This window comes from Musca autumnalis, unplaced genomic scaffold (assembly GCF_047663935.1).
Source record: "Musca autumnalis isolate F117 unplaced genomic scaffold, ASM4766393v1 scaffold_4, whole genome shotgun sequence".
Lineage (NCBI taxonomy): Eukaryota > Metazoa > Arthropoda > Insecta > Diptera > Muscidae > Musca > Musca autumnalis.
Genome location: NW_027411977.1, coordinates 186348177 through 186363736, shown reverse-complemented (window position 1 = coordinate 186363736; position 15560 = coordinate 186348177). Strand labels below are relative to the sequence as shown.

The 15560-nt window shown below is 38.4% G+C and overlaps 1 protein-coding gene across 12 annotated transcripts in view; it reads right to left on the bottom strand.

Annotated features, from left to right (window-relative positions):
• Window positions 1–15560, bottom strand: part of LOC141402723 (uncharacterized) — a 688471-nt gene that overhangs the window by 104027 nt on the left and 568884 nt on the right. For all 12 annotated transcript variants that reach the window (XM_073984599.1, XM_073984586.1, XM_073984598.1 and 9 more), the window contains one exon: window positions 8971–9612. In XM_073984599.1, coding sequence (XP_073840700.1) covers window positions 8971–9612 — 642 coding nt within the window. The remainder of the gene's footprint in view (window positions 1–8970; window positions 9613–15560) is intronic.

The following is a 15560-nucleotide window of genomic DNA, read 5'->3' as shown; positions in this document are numbered from 1 at the left end:
GTGGCGTATACATGTCGTTTTTATATTTTTATATGCAGCATGAACATTCCACTAACAAAAAAATAGGGAAAAAGCACACCGAAAAACCTCAACAAAAATTTTGCGGATACCAATGTCCAATTGGTGGTAAAAACTTTGGCATATACGTACGACATACATATATATTTGTCCAATGCTACAATTTTGATCTAATGAAAAATTCATATACTAAGTAAGTGTGCATGCGACTACAATGCCGTTAATGTTTAATAGAAGTGAAGAAAAAAAATGAAATGTATTATATTTTATTGTGGTTTAATTTATTATTGCCAGAGCCACGGCCGACCATCATAGGAAATTACAGAAATCAATGTTGTTGTTAACTACAGAACAAAATCCCAAAAAATGTATAGGTGAGTTACATATACTATTGGAGTAAAAAAAAAGATACGTGAAACCCATGTCACAGCAATGCTAACCAATACTGTAAATATTTCATGAATACGCAAAGAAAAAAATTAAATCAAATGTAAATGCCGTTGTAATGTTATTGCCGCCACCACAATGAAATATTCTGGGAATTAATGGATTTTTATAATTTATGAATAGTTTATGTAAATAACACAGTACAACAAAATTTAACTTTTTTTAAAATTACAAGAAACCCCGCACAGATTATGAAAGTGGACCGAAAAAAAGAAGACTCGTGTACGGCGTTTTGAAAGTTTACGTCGGGAAGTAACCTAAATAGGCGTGGCAAGTTCCGCCAATTTCTACAGGTTTTGAAATATTCGACATCAGATTCCTTGGAATACTTGCATTTTAGGTATAAAGTGTCTTTGGCAATATTACTGACAACAATAAGGGCTATCTTTTTATGAAAAAAATTAACCCTCATGTCCGTCACTAAACGGTTCTTTTTGGTCCCCTCTTTCAAAAAAGCTCAAAAACTCCTTTAAAATGTGATCGTATCAGATCAAAATATTCTACAAAATTATTTGTCATAAATTAGGTTTTAGGGTTAATGTTGTACTTTATCTGAGTTTATTAAATTTTGTCCCACAAAACCGCCGAATAAGTGAAATATGTATTTGCAATATATATGAAGAAAATATATACATCAAGTTTGCCAACAAAACACCCAAATATTTATACCCTACACCACTATGTGGAAAGGGTATTATAAGTTTGTTTTGGGAAAAATTTATGTAACGCCGCGACATATTCGTCGGAGACCCCTAATGTGGTATACGAGTCGTCATATCACGACGAGATAAAGCGATTTTGAGATGTGTGTCCGTCCGTCCGTCTGTCCATTATAAATTGTAATCAAATTCTAGGTCGCAATTATCGACCGATCGTCACGAAATTTAACATGGAGGTCGGGTTCATACCAGAATAGACACCTATTGTTATTGGCGATGATCGTGAAATATTTAGCGGGTGAAATGGACCAAAAATTGAATTTTTATTCAATTTTGTAGCGTCCGATCGCCGAAATTTTAAATAAGGTAAGAGTATATGACAAAGAAGAAGCTTGCAAATTGAGATGATGATCAGATAATATTTAGAGGGATAAAAGAACCACAACTTTTGTATGAAAATTGTGAAAATCTTTATCTTTATTTCTAAAATGCACATTCCGAGTAAGTAGGCTATACTGTGATATGGAACTCTTGACCTTTCTATTGATGCCAATTGTATTGGGGTACATGGTCAGATAACAGAGTTACAGCCTAATATATCCAGTTATTTCTTTGTCAATAGTCACGAAATTTTGCACGAGGTAAGAGTTTAGGTAGAAGAAGATGCCTACAATTTTGGATGATATGATATTATTTAGCGGGTGAAATGGACCATTACTTTTGTATGAAAAATTTAAAAATTATATTTTTCATCCAAATTTGAATTCCTGGAGGGCATATACCGCCAAAGTAGCCTATACATGGAAGAATAACTAATAATTTTTTCCTGGATGCAAATTGCATGGCTGACTTCATAAATGCAGTATGATGCGCCAAATGACATCGTCGCAACTTCATAAATGCAGCATGTCTTTTTATTGACGACATCATCGGGGCCACGCATATTTACTTCGTTTTTTTATGATATTGTAATTTTTTGCAATGTAAATACTGCGTTTATGAAGTCAGTCTATGTCTGCTAGATAACGGGCCTGGTGCCTAATATATAATGGGTTTTGTGTAGAGAATCACATTTTCCTTCCATGCTACAAATTGTCCCTATCATTGTAGAGAAAGTCCTGGTTTTGCATTATTACAAACTACGTGGAGCGTATTAATTGTCCAATTAGATTTTTTATACATATATTGCAGCATGGGGTCGTTTCGCCACCTTTTTTGTTCAAAATGTTCTTGATGTCGCTACCGTTAAAGTTTTTTGAAGTATTAATTTTGGTGAAGGCAAAGGCAACCAATTTTTGGGATAAATCGGATACAGCTTCCATACCGATTAACTTTTTAAAACTCTGTTTCCGCAGAAATCGCGAGTGGTGTGTCGGTTTCTTAACTGAAAAAGAAACGATCCACAGAAAACGCAAATTAATCCGCGATATTTTCAAAAACATTTTTCTCATTTTTTTTTAATTTTTGCAGCAACCGTTTCCACCCTTCTAGTGAATGGATTTTCACGATCTATGCTTTATATGATCGGGAACTAAAATATACCGGGGTAGCAGGACACTCAAAAGAAAATTCTAAATATTGTACCCAAAAGAAAATTCTGCGTTAATATCTCAACAATTCCCAAAATTAAATGACTGTTCTATACAAAAAGGAAAAGTCAATTGTGCAAAATTATCGATAGACGGAGTTAACCTCTGTTGTTACCATATCATAACAACATTCTGTTAAGTAGTACGAAAACTGTTATTTTCTGAAATGCATTGGAATACACGGTGCGCCTTAACCAAATTTAAATGGAAGGTGCTTACACCTGGGAAATTTAATCGGGTTCTGAAAATTCAATGTTCATAGATGAGAAAAATCAATCAAAAAACTAAAAAATAGCAAATGGGACTAAAGAAGATGTTGTAGCAGTGAAAATTCTCTACAAGACTGGCAGTTATGATATTTTCATAGGTTTTGCCGTTTTTAGATATATAAGTTCAAATTTGGACAATGCACTGACTGTATCGCCTCCTTATAAAACAATGCCATGACTATAATTTCCCAACTTAAACTTATATATCTCAAAAATGGTACAACCTAGGAAAACGTTATGAAAGTCAATCATGTAGAGAATTCTTACAGCTATATGATTTTCTCTAGTCCCATTTCGATAGGACTTGCCGTTCTCAAGTAAAAACGTGAAAACCTAACAAAAAAACCTAAAACTGCGAACTAAACTTCTATATCTCAGAAATGGTACAACCTAGGAAAACGTTATGAAAGTCAATCTTGCAGAGAATTCTTACAGCTAAAAATCCATCCAGCTATTTTTTTGGGTTTTTGGATTTTCACCCTATGAACATTACTTACTTACTTAGTTGGCCCATTACAGAACATTTGTTCCATAGACCGAACTAAGAAAAGATCTCCATTCCTCTCTGTTTTTCGCTTGACTTTTTGGAATACCGCGCCTTTTCATTTCTTCATCCACTTGTATGCTCCATCGAAGCTTAGGCCTGCCGATTCTGCGTGCACCGCCATGTGGCATGTATTCATACGCCTTTTTAGCGGGTTCATCATCGCTCATTCTCATGATATGGCCTAGCCAACGCAATCGTTGCATCTCGATACGTTTAACTATATTCATGTCTTTGTATAGCTTATAAAGCTCGTGGTTCATACGACGTCGATATTCACCGTCAACGCAAATCGGCCCGTAGATCTTTCGAAGAATTTTCCTCTCAAACACACCAAGCACTGCCTTATCTGCTTGCGTAATTACCCATGCTTCGGAGCCATACATTAGCACGGGTAGTATCAGCGTTTTGTATAGTGTTATTTTTGTTTGACGAGATGTGGCTTTGTTTTTAAATTGCTTACTTAGACCAAAGTAGCATCTGTTGGCCAATACAATTCATCTTCTTATTTCACAACTGATGTTGTTTGTTGTGTTTATGGCAGTGCCGAGGTAGACGAAGTGTTTAAATACCTCAAAATTGTAGGTACCAACTTCCACAGTTGGTCCGAGCTCTATGGACGCTTTGCGCGTCGACACCATCAATTTGGTCTTTTCGCCGTTTACCGCCAGACCCACTTTCGCAGATTCTGCTTCGTCCCTCCTAAAGGTATCAGTTACTTCCTCTACTGATCGTCCCATGATGTCTATGTCATCAGCATAGGCAAGTAACATGTGGCTATTGGTGTAAATTGTGCCATTTCTTTTGACATTTGCATCTCGTATTACCTTTTCCAGCAAAATGTTGAATAGGTCACACGAAAGGCTGTCTCCTTGTCTGAAACCTCTTTTGGTACAAAATTCTTCGGAGAGGTTCTTTCCAATTTTAACTGAGGACCTAGTATCAGTTAATATCATCTTACAAAGCCGGATGAGCTTTGCGGGGATACCAAATTCAGACATTGCGTGGAATACCTTGGATCGGAGGGGACTGTCGAATGCTGCTTTATAATCGACAAAAAGGTGAAATGTGTCGATCTGCATTACTTGGGTCTTCTCTAGGATTTGCCGCAGGGTAAATATCTGGTCAATGGTGGACTTGCCAGGTCTAAAGCCACATTGGTATGGTCCAATTATTTCGTTGACCATTGGCTTTAGTCGTTCACACAATATCCCTGACACTATCTTATAGGCAATAGGGAGAAGACTTATGCCCCTATAGTTGGAGCATACAGTCTTATCTCCTTTCTTGTGGACGGGACATAGGATGTTCAGGTTCCAATCGTCGGGTACGCTTTCTTCCTGCCAGATGGTGCTAACTAGCTGATGCGGCTGGTAAGCCATCGGCTCCTGCTGCTTTATTATTCTTCAGCCGGTTGATTGCTGTTTTTACCTCATCTTGGCCGGGCGGTATACATTCTATACCATCTTCTGGGATTGTATCTGTGGTATCATCGTCTTCGCTACTATTGGATACCAGCAGATTGGAGAAATGTTCCTTCCATATCCTGAGCACGCTATCTGTATCTGTTACCAGATTACCTTGCTGGTCTCTACAGGAGGATGTGCCTGTACCAAAGCCATCTGTTTGATGTTTCACTCTTTGGTAGAATTTTCGGACTTCATTCTGGCTCCTGTACATCTCGATTTTTTCACACTCCCACTTTTCCATTTCTCTCTTTTTCTTGCGGAAAAGACGTTTCTCTTCTATCCTTTTCTCCCGATATCTCTCTCGTGCGCTACGCGTTGCTACTGATTGTAAAGTAGCTCTATATGCCGCATTTTTCTCTTCGGTAGCAGCACGACACTCCTGGTCATACCATGAATTCCTTTGTGGAGGTCTCTGGAATCCAAGTATGGATTTTGCGGCTGTTTGCATGGAGTGGGCGATATGTTGCCATTGTGTTATGTTATCGGGACAAGGAGTGCTCGCGTTAAGCAATTGGGCTAGTTGAGTGGAATATGCTGTGGCTATCTGTTGTGTTTGCAGCCTATCGATGTCCAACTTCCGCGTTGTGTCTGTTCGTGCTTTATTTGCAACGGTTAGACGGGAACGTACCTTTGCTGCAACAAGGTAGTGGTCCGAATCAATGTTTGCGCCTCGGAACGATCGTACATCTAACACGCTCGATGAATGTCTTCCATCTATTACAACATGATCAATTTGATTACTTGTTCTTTGATCTGGAGACAGCCAGGTGCCCTTATGAATATCGAGATGATTAAATCTGGTACTGCTAACTACCATGTTTTTTGCAGCTGCAAAGTCTATCAGTCTCATACCATTGTCAGATGTTTCACTGTGGAGACTGAATTTCCCGACTGTTGGACCAAAGATATTCTCCTTTCCAATTTTGGCATTAAAATCGCCTAGAATGATTTTAATGTCATGGGCAGGGCAACAGTCATATGTCTCTTCTAAGCGCTCGTAAAATATATCTTTGGTCTGTTCGTCCTTGTCTTCAGTGGGAGCATGAGCGCAAATAAAGCTGATGTTGAAGAATTTAGCTTTCATTCGAATTGCAGCAAGCCTTTCATTCACTGGGGTGAAGCTGGATACCAGAAGTTTTAGTCTCCGACTAACTACGAATCCGCAACCAAACTCATCCTTTACGTCATGGCAGCTATAATACAGTGCGTCACCTTTAGGTGTTGTTGTGACGCCTTTATATCGGCGTCATATCGGCCTTGTACTTTTCAAGTACGTCTGCCAATGCGAAGACTGCACCTTCTCTATAAAGAGTGCGAACATTCCAGGTGCAGATTCGCAGATCATGGTCCTTAAAACGTTTGCGGGGTTCGTCAACTTTAGAGGGGTTTGTTTTTCTTTTCTTTCGTTTTTTCATAGTAGGATGTTTTTTCTAGGGGAGGGTTACTAACCCGACGCCCAAACCCAAGGTTTTAACGTTCTTATGGGTGAACGCGCGGCACATGTTAGCACACTACCTTTAACGGGTGTTAAAGGCAGTTCCCCAGGTGACACCACGGGGAGGTCAGTGTCCACTTGAGATGAAAGAGGGACCAAGATAAATCCTGGGCTTTGCCATGTTAAAGCCGGTCAAGACCGTTGCTTGGTATCATTCATCCCCTACGTCATCCTATGAACATTGCTGTTTCAAAATCCGCAAAAACTTTGCAGGTGTAAGCGGTTTTCACATAAAGTTAGTTAAGGCGCACCATGTATGACATTGTTTTATAAGGTAGCGATAAAGTCAATGCATTGTCCCAATTTGAACTTCTATATCTTAATAACGGTAAAAACTACGAAAGTATCATAGAAGTAAATCTTGTAGAGAATTTTCATAGCTACAACCTTTTATTTAGTCCTATTTCGATAGGGTCTAAGTTTTCGAAGCAAAATCGTGAAAACCTAAAAAACCCAAAAAAATGTCAAGTTGAATCGCGTTTTATTTAAAAAGCGCTCCGGCGATTTTTTGGTTTTTTGATTTTTCTCAGCTATGAACATTGTAGTTTCAGAATCCGCAAAAACTGCCCAGGTGTAAAGTAAGCACCTTCCATTTAAAGTTGCTTCAAGAGCATCGTGAAATTTATACCGATTCTGTTTTTTGCGGACCTATTTCAACGATATTATGTTTTCCGTGGTCAAATCCATGCTTCCTGGCATACTGGTCCAAAAATTATACCATGACCCACTGCAGTTACTAGTGGTCGTGATATCTATGGAAAAAATATGACTCGAAAAATAAGATCGACTTCCATATTAAACTATGTCGGTCGATGCCTTCAAGTACCTCCTCCGAAACACTTTGAACTTTAATCTTAATCCACATTTTTGTCGGCAAGTTCAAATGTCCAAAAAGGTTCACAAAATTCTGAAAAGACCCTAAATACATTCGATGTACACACATAGGCTGTCGACAAAGCCGTCTCTGTCGGCAAAGCCGAATGATACTTTTTTAACTTGTTTTATAATAAAATGGAATGTACAGGGTGTTTTTTTAAGCCCGATAGAACTTGAAATTGTAAAAAATAACACAAAAAATTAAATTGTAATCAATTTTTTTTTTTATTCGAAAGATCAATACGTGACATTAACATTTGAAAATGATTCGGGCATAGGGGCACCGCGGGCATATGGGCATTCTGGACGTCCAATTTTTGGCCACTTTTTCGAGCACTGCTGGCCGTATGTCACGAATAACACGAACAATGCTGGCCTCCAAGGCATCAATTGTTGCAGGTTTATCAGCATAAACCAGTGACTTCACGTAGCCCCACAGGAAATAATCGAGAGGTGTCAAATCGCACGACCATGGAGGCCAATTGACAGGTCCACTTCTCGAAATCAACTTATCGCCAAATTTTGATTTCAATAAGTCGATGGTTGCGTTCGCCGTATGACACGTAGCGCCATCCTGTTGAAACCACATCTCCTCCGGATCAATGTCATCCATATTTTCAAACAAAAAATCATTGATCATGGTGCGGTAACGATCTCCATTGACCGTAACGCGAGCTCCGGCCTCATTTTTGAAGAAATAAGGTCCGATGATGCCAGCAGCGTGAAAACCGCACCATACGGTGCATTTTTCTGGATGTAATGGAGTCTGTAGGGTTTCTTGTGGATTGGTCTCACTCCATATGCGGCAATTTTGCTTATTAACAAACCCGTTAATCCAAAAATGCGCCTCATCGCTGAACACAATTTTGCGATAAAAGTCGTCTATAAGTTGCGCGAATCGACGACTGATTTTCAAAGTAAATTTGGATAATTTCGTAGCGCTGTTCAAGCGTGAGTCTATTCATGATGATTTGTCAGAGTATACTGAAACAAATAAAAAAAGTTTCATCAAAATTTAATTTTTTGTGTTACTTTTTACAATTTAAAGTTCTATCTAGCTTAAAAAACACCCTGTATGTTATTTTAGGCAATAATAGGCAAAAGTTCATTCATTCTCACTACAGGAAATCATTTTTGAATGAAATGAAATTCTTAGGTCTGTTTAAACAAAACCCAAAACTGCAACACCTTTAAAAACTGCATATTGACTTATGTTATTCAACTCAGCTTGAATCAAATGCTGCGCAATATTTCATTAAACTTTATTGAAAACTGAATGAAAAAACACTATTCCAATGAAGCAGAACGACGTTATCAATCAGTTGAAATTTACGAGCAACATTGATTGACATGTCAAGCCAGTATGTCACTGACAAAGATCAGGGGATTTCCATTTTTTTCGTTTCAACTTTTGCAACAATTCGTAAGGGTGAATTTTGTGGTGAATTTTAAATTCAATGTGTGTTGGTATCTTTCGTTATTTGTACAGTTTGTGGTTTAACAAAATCCGTAACACTTAACCCCTCGCCCATATAGTGAATTCATTACATTTACCTTGTTGGCTTTTATCCACTTATTATTATTTTCTTTTTTGTTCTACTTACCAAATCTCTGCCGGTGCTAACATAACTTTCCAAAGGACTACAAGGCCGCAGACGATTAAGACCCAATGTGTTGCCTGTACTGCTAATTGCCGTATGATCGCATAGTTTAGGTGTCCAATAATCGTAAATTTCCAACATTAAACGTCGTTTTCCCTTGGTGCTCATCAAAGCCATGGCATTGCCAACACCGCCACCACCAGCAGCTCCAATGCTACTTTGGCTGGCTTCTTTACCACTTTTGCTGCTTGAAATATAATTTAAACTTTCCTTTACCGCATTTATGCCATTACCACCAGATTGTTTGCCTCCACCGCTTTGCTGTTGGTAACCACTATATTTATTCTCTTGATTAAAGATACTCGACTGTGTCGGTCCATAGATGTAGGTATCCACCGGATTCCAGGCATTATCAATGTTGACACGTACATTTTTGCCCAGCTTGGGATTCTGTGGACTGTAGTAGTAACTGTTGCCATAAGTGGTCGGATCCAACAACGTTGGCTTGCCACCATCTGCCGATGAAGCAACAGGCGGTGGTGGAGGTGGTTGACCTGTTGTAACACTTGTTTGTTTGTTGAGTGGTACATATGTGCCATAACTGTCCCACATACGCATACGTATGATAAATGGCGGCAAATCAGTCTGTAAATATACACACAAAGAAAAGAGAAACAATGAATGAATGAAGGATATGTTAAAATAAGAATGACATGATTACAATGGAAAGGTTTGATACGAAAAGGGGAAGAAAAGAAAAAAAGTTAGGAAATGTAGGTTACTGTGTTAGAATAAATATGTTGTGTATTAAATGAGTATGTTGAGTATTGTTGATTTGAAGAGCATTTAAGAAATACCTCAAAAGTTGAAATTTAAAGGATACGTATACATGACCATAATAATTATTCACAAAAATACCTCCCTATTATGGAGTGATTAGGATAAAATTCTGAGTCGATAAAGTTATGTCAGTATGGCCGTCTATTGTAAACACCTTAGCGTCCACAATAATATTTTTGCACACGAGTGTACCTTTACTATAGGCAGGTTATATTCGAAGGTGGACCATTTCGATCCTCGTTTTGATATAGTCCCGTATAACGGTACCTCCCGATTTCAGGTATTTTAAGAATTTTAGCCAAATTTTTTTTACCAAACTATATATACGAGGTTCCCAGAGGTCACTTAAGTTCTCCACCAAAAATTACAAACATAGGTCCATGTTTTGGTATAGCCCCCATAGGATTTCCGGTATTTTCTTAAAATTTTAACCGAACTAGCTGTAATTTGACATTTGAGGTTCTTCTTCTTCACCAAAAAGTATCCACAAAGACCCATTTTTACTTATAGCACCCATATAACGGTACCTCCCGATTTTGGGTATTTTGAGTTTTTAGCAAAATTTTTTGGCTGAACTACCCGTATTTTGACATTTGAGCTTCCATGTAGTCATAAAACTTCTCCACCAACAACTGTCAACATAGGTCCATGTTTTGGTACAGCCCCCACATAACGGTACCTCCCGATTTGCAGGATTGTGAGGGTTTTAGCTAAATTTTTTGACTGATCTATCCGTAATGTGATATTTGATGTTCCCAGAGGTTACAAAACGTATTCGGCTAAATATTTGCAACATAGGTTAAGGTTTAGGTATAGTCCCCATATAACGGTACCTCCCGATTTTTGGTATTTTGAGGATTTTAGCTACAACCCAGCAAAAATCCTCATTACAAACCTCCTTTTCCACCCACTATTTTAACAAGGGCATGTCGGGCGAAATATCTGGTTATTTTGTAACCACTGAACAAGTAGATTGTAACCACTGAAATAAGTAGATACTGAGTAGATTCTGACTACTTATTTCAGTGGTTACAAAATAACCAAATATTTCGCGCGACATGCCCTTGTTAAAATAATGGGTGGGAAAGGAGGTTTGTAATGAGGATTTTTGCTGAGAATGTTTAACCGAACTAGCTGTAATTCGAGGTTCTTAGGGGTCATACCACTTCTCCAACAACAATTTTCGGCATAGGTTCATGTTTAGGTGTAGCCCCTTACAACGCACAGAGGGGAAATTGGTGTTAAAAGTTGATCAAAAGCCCTAGAAAGCTCATTTATAGTCCGATTGATATAAAATTTTGCACAAAGCATATCTTCTGTATAAGGATTAATCCTATAGAAAATAATGAAAATCGGTCCAGATTTGGATGCAGCTTCAATATATATTCGCATCTGATATGAGATAAAAATGCACCAAAATCACTGAAATTTGACACATGCAACCTGAACTAGCCTTAAAAACATTGAGCCAATTTTCAAACAAATCGGTACAGATGTATATATAGTCCCATATACATATATTTCATTCCAAATTTTATTTTTTGAAACTTCCTTAAATTATTTTTTTTTTCAATTCACATGAGAAAAGCCGTGAATGTTTCTGAATAATGCAAACATATTCGATAGGTGTTGGTTTAGTCTGATAAATAAGAACCCCGGTTATAAGGCGGAGCAAAATTTAGTGTGAGTAAACCTTGCAATTCCATATAAAAATATTTCATATTTTAGTTGAGAAAAATTAGATTTTTTCCGAATGGCGCAAATATGCGCAATTTTTTATGATTGAATCTGATATTCAAGACTCAAGGCCATAAAACATTAGAAGAAACTATGGTCGGGAAACGACGGAGAAATAGACTTTTTCACTATTGAAATTGTAGTAATCTTAAAAATTATCATAAAAAATTTTCATAAAGAGGATATGTATCACCATTATTAAAGAGCAAATATGTAAAATCAATCTGAAAATTTTAAATGCTAATCTTGTTCGGAGACTGTGCAAAAGCAATAAATCTTGAAAAATATAAATTTTCGCGAAAATAATGTCATTTTAATGTTCACCTAATTTCCTAGTTTTCGAAAATTTACTTTTTGTTTTCAGTAAGGCTGAGTTCAATCGACTACTGCATTGGATTGATTAATCTTACAAAGTCGAGGATGGTTATAGCAAATGTAGAAAAGTGTCTGGTTGCCGTTTATCAACATTTTTTCATAAAAAAACGATTTTCATATTTTGAGTTTTGAGCAACTTTAGGCCTATGTTTCCCCTCTGTGCAACGGTACCTTCCGATTTTCGGAATTGTGGGGGTTTAGCTACGTTTTTAACCGAACAAGCTGTAATTTGATATTTGAGGTTCTTAGAGGTCACATCACCCTTGACCATGTCTCTGATAGTTTTGTTTTTTTTTTCTGGTTATCCGCGTGGCCTTTATTACTACGACACAATTTTTTAGAGATACTTCCTGAGACAATTGCAAGAAAAAACTCAAATAAAACCCTGCTGACACCAACTACATTGACCGATGAACACCAATGTACGTTGTGCACCAGATTGGTTCGGTGGAATCTTCCACCAGAGGCCGTCACCTTAAAATTTAGATTCGTATACTCTTTTTACAATGTCAGAGGCAATATATTCCTGAAAATTCGTACCTGCTCCGAACTATTTGGTCCATGCCGGGATACAGAAGAACCCCGGGTCATGGATCTGTTCCGTTTGCGAAATCCGCATTCACCACATGTCAACATAGGTGGAATGTAAGGGATGTATGGAATGTTTTTTTCGAGGCAGCTCAGGCCTTTGTCGTCTCCAGGACTACTGCAAGAGGTGTTATGTTGCTGGTTTCTGCGTCAGAATACCTCTTGTCGTGGTTCCAACTTCGTCGCCGGAATACGATACACCTCCGCAGCCTGTCCAACAACAATTAACTCAACATCTAACACCACATGTTGTTGTTCAGTGCTCCGAAAATGCAACATTTCTACAACTCAAATGCAACGGTCTCCGCAACAAAGACGGAGTAATCGGAGACTTTATTAATCGGAGGAACATCATGGTCGCCGTGATACAGATAATAAAGCTCATCCTCAGCTGCAATGTTACAATGTTTTGCGAAAGGATCGGCTGATTTAATATGTAGCCGGCCATTCCATCATTCTACTAACCCTCCATAGTCCGCTCTATGGGGTGTACGCGTTCCCTACGATATAAGGAGGTGGCCCCTCCCGGTCGAGTGGGGCGGGAATGAGTGGCGTGGGACCGAACGAAAAAAAGGCGAAAGAGGAGGACTTGCCTTCCATATACACCATTTTGACCCTTGGAAAATGTGATTGGCAATCACTCGGATGGCTGAGAGAATTTCCCGGGACATCATCTCAGTGAGTGTGACGAGCTTCGTCGTACGAACCTAGATGACCCAATGGTTAGGAAACTTACTGTTGAAGTCAACAGGCATGTAGGCGAGCATGAGCGGAATAAGTGGCTACACCACCTGAGGCAATGCAACATTGGTACAGGATTAAGTAAATTGTGGACAACGGTTAAATAACTCTCGGATCCGGGAAAGAACGATCCGGTTGCTACTTTCAACGGAGTGACAGATACAAGTGCGCATGTTAATTTAACCGGCAGTTTATAAAGCATTCCGATGGAGATAGCACGAAGAGGAGTGTGCTATGCCGTATAAGAGCCCTCCCAGTCGAGAAGGCAGCACCACAATATATGATGATCGATGTTGCAGATGTCATGCAGAACGCAAATTCATCCAAACTGTTGGTAAAAGAATTTCTTAAGCAACCAGATCAACCTGGAGACAAGTGGCCTAAATTTATTGTAAGGACTCCACCATAGGCGAATCGTACTCGTATAGGCCGATTTTCCTCCTATCGCCATTAGCGAAGATTCTAAAAATGCATAGTCTTACAACAGCATTACACGACATATCTACGTATGTATATTAGTCGAGGATTGAACGAGAACAGGCAGTGCGATCGAACAATCATACTGTCAGCCATGGTAGGCTGTTCGAGAATATAAATATGGCTCCCATTCAGTTATGTTCAAAACTTTGGAGAATAAACTATATGCGGGGACCACAGTCGCTTGCGGAATTTAGACGTAGAATGAAACAGGGATTTGTCCAATGAACTATTTAACCTCTACGCTTCTGAAATTCCACACCCTTCAGACGCCAGATCGTAATGTATGTAGATGATTGTGTATAGGTTGTGATAGGTTAAATATCTGTTGCTTAATATCCATCAAGCTGGTGTGTTGGTAATTTTTGTAAGGTATTACCCATGGTACAATCATTACAAGGTAGGCCATAGCAAACAGCTGATTACAATTTTTTCTTGTGGTCCACCTATTGTGTCAAAACAGTTTTGAAGTTGTTTGTTTGTATACATTGATTTTTAACAAATAAAGTAATTCAAAATCAAATAAAAAAGAAAAAGTAAAACACACAAGAAATGTTATTGTGCCTGAAATGGAATGGAAGCCTTACGACACTCCAATGATTCCTAGTTGATTGGTAAGGCCAAATCATTGTTTTCTGTTTTATTCTTAACCGATTTATATATTTTGCAGATCGTTTGAACTGATGGATGGATTTCTCCAGGTACAGGTTAGGCCCTTAAGGACATTATGACGTTGGTGGCGGTGTAGTTGATGAAGACTATCGCGGCAATTTTGGTGTGGTGCTCTTTAATCATGATGTAGGATTTGTGTGGGTGAAGATTTTTCCCTGAACTGGAACAAATGGACAAATTGGAAGAGACTACGAATTTGCGCTTATCAACAGGGCAGTACATGAAAATATATAATAACAAAAAAAATATAGAAACGGGATATGTCTATCTCCATCCTGAACACAAATTGTAAATTGTTCTTAAACTAAAATGGTGAACTTTTGTGGGGGAGGGACCGGAAGTAGTGGATCGTTAGAGCACCATCTTCAAACTAGAAATGTTATGATATGCAAAGTTTGGACCAATGCAGTTTTCGGTTCGAGAGTTTTCGTCCTCACCAGCCACATGATGGCCGTAGGAGTTTTTTGCAGCTTTCGTGCAATTTTCTTAGGACGTATGGACTTGCTCCTGTACCGTAATAATAGCGAATACAACATGTTCCAAGAAATCGATTTGACGCAATTTGAGGATTGATCTATGTTTGGGAAAATTTTGGACCGAATCAGTCTATTCGTTCGAGAGTTATCGTGCGCTCCAGACAGACAGACGTCCGGGCATGGCCAACTCGACTCCAAATTGTCTGAAACGGATTTCGTCCACATATACTGAAGGTCTAAAAACATTATTTCGATGAGACACATTTTGGTTGTTTTATAAACGAAAAAGTAAAATTTGAAATTAAATGAAAACAAAAAAAAAAAAACATTGACAAATAAACAAAACTTGTTGCATTTGTTATTAGTCATTTTGAAGTTATAAGCAAACCGGCATCAGAGTTGTTTTTCTATAATTTCATGAACCTGCCCAACCTTCTAATAATTGAACCATGGGTATTACCTATTGTGGCTCTACCATTAAGACATTGCACACAGTGAATCTTGTTGACTGTCCCACACAGAGACTTTCTGTTTTACACAGAAGTTTCTGCTTTCCGTCCCACACGGAAGCTTCGGCTATTCGTCCCACGCAGATACTTCGGCTTTCTGTCCCACACGGATGTTTCACCTTTCTGTCCACACGGATGTTTTTACGATAGCAGTAACTATAGTAGCGTTTGCTAGTTA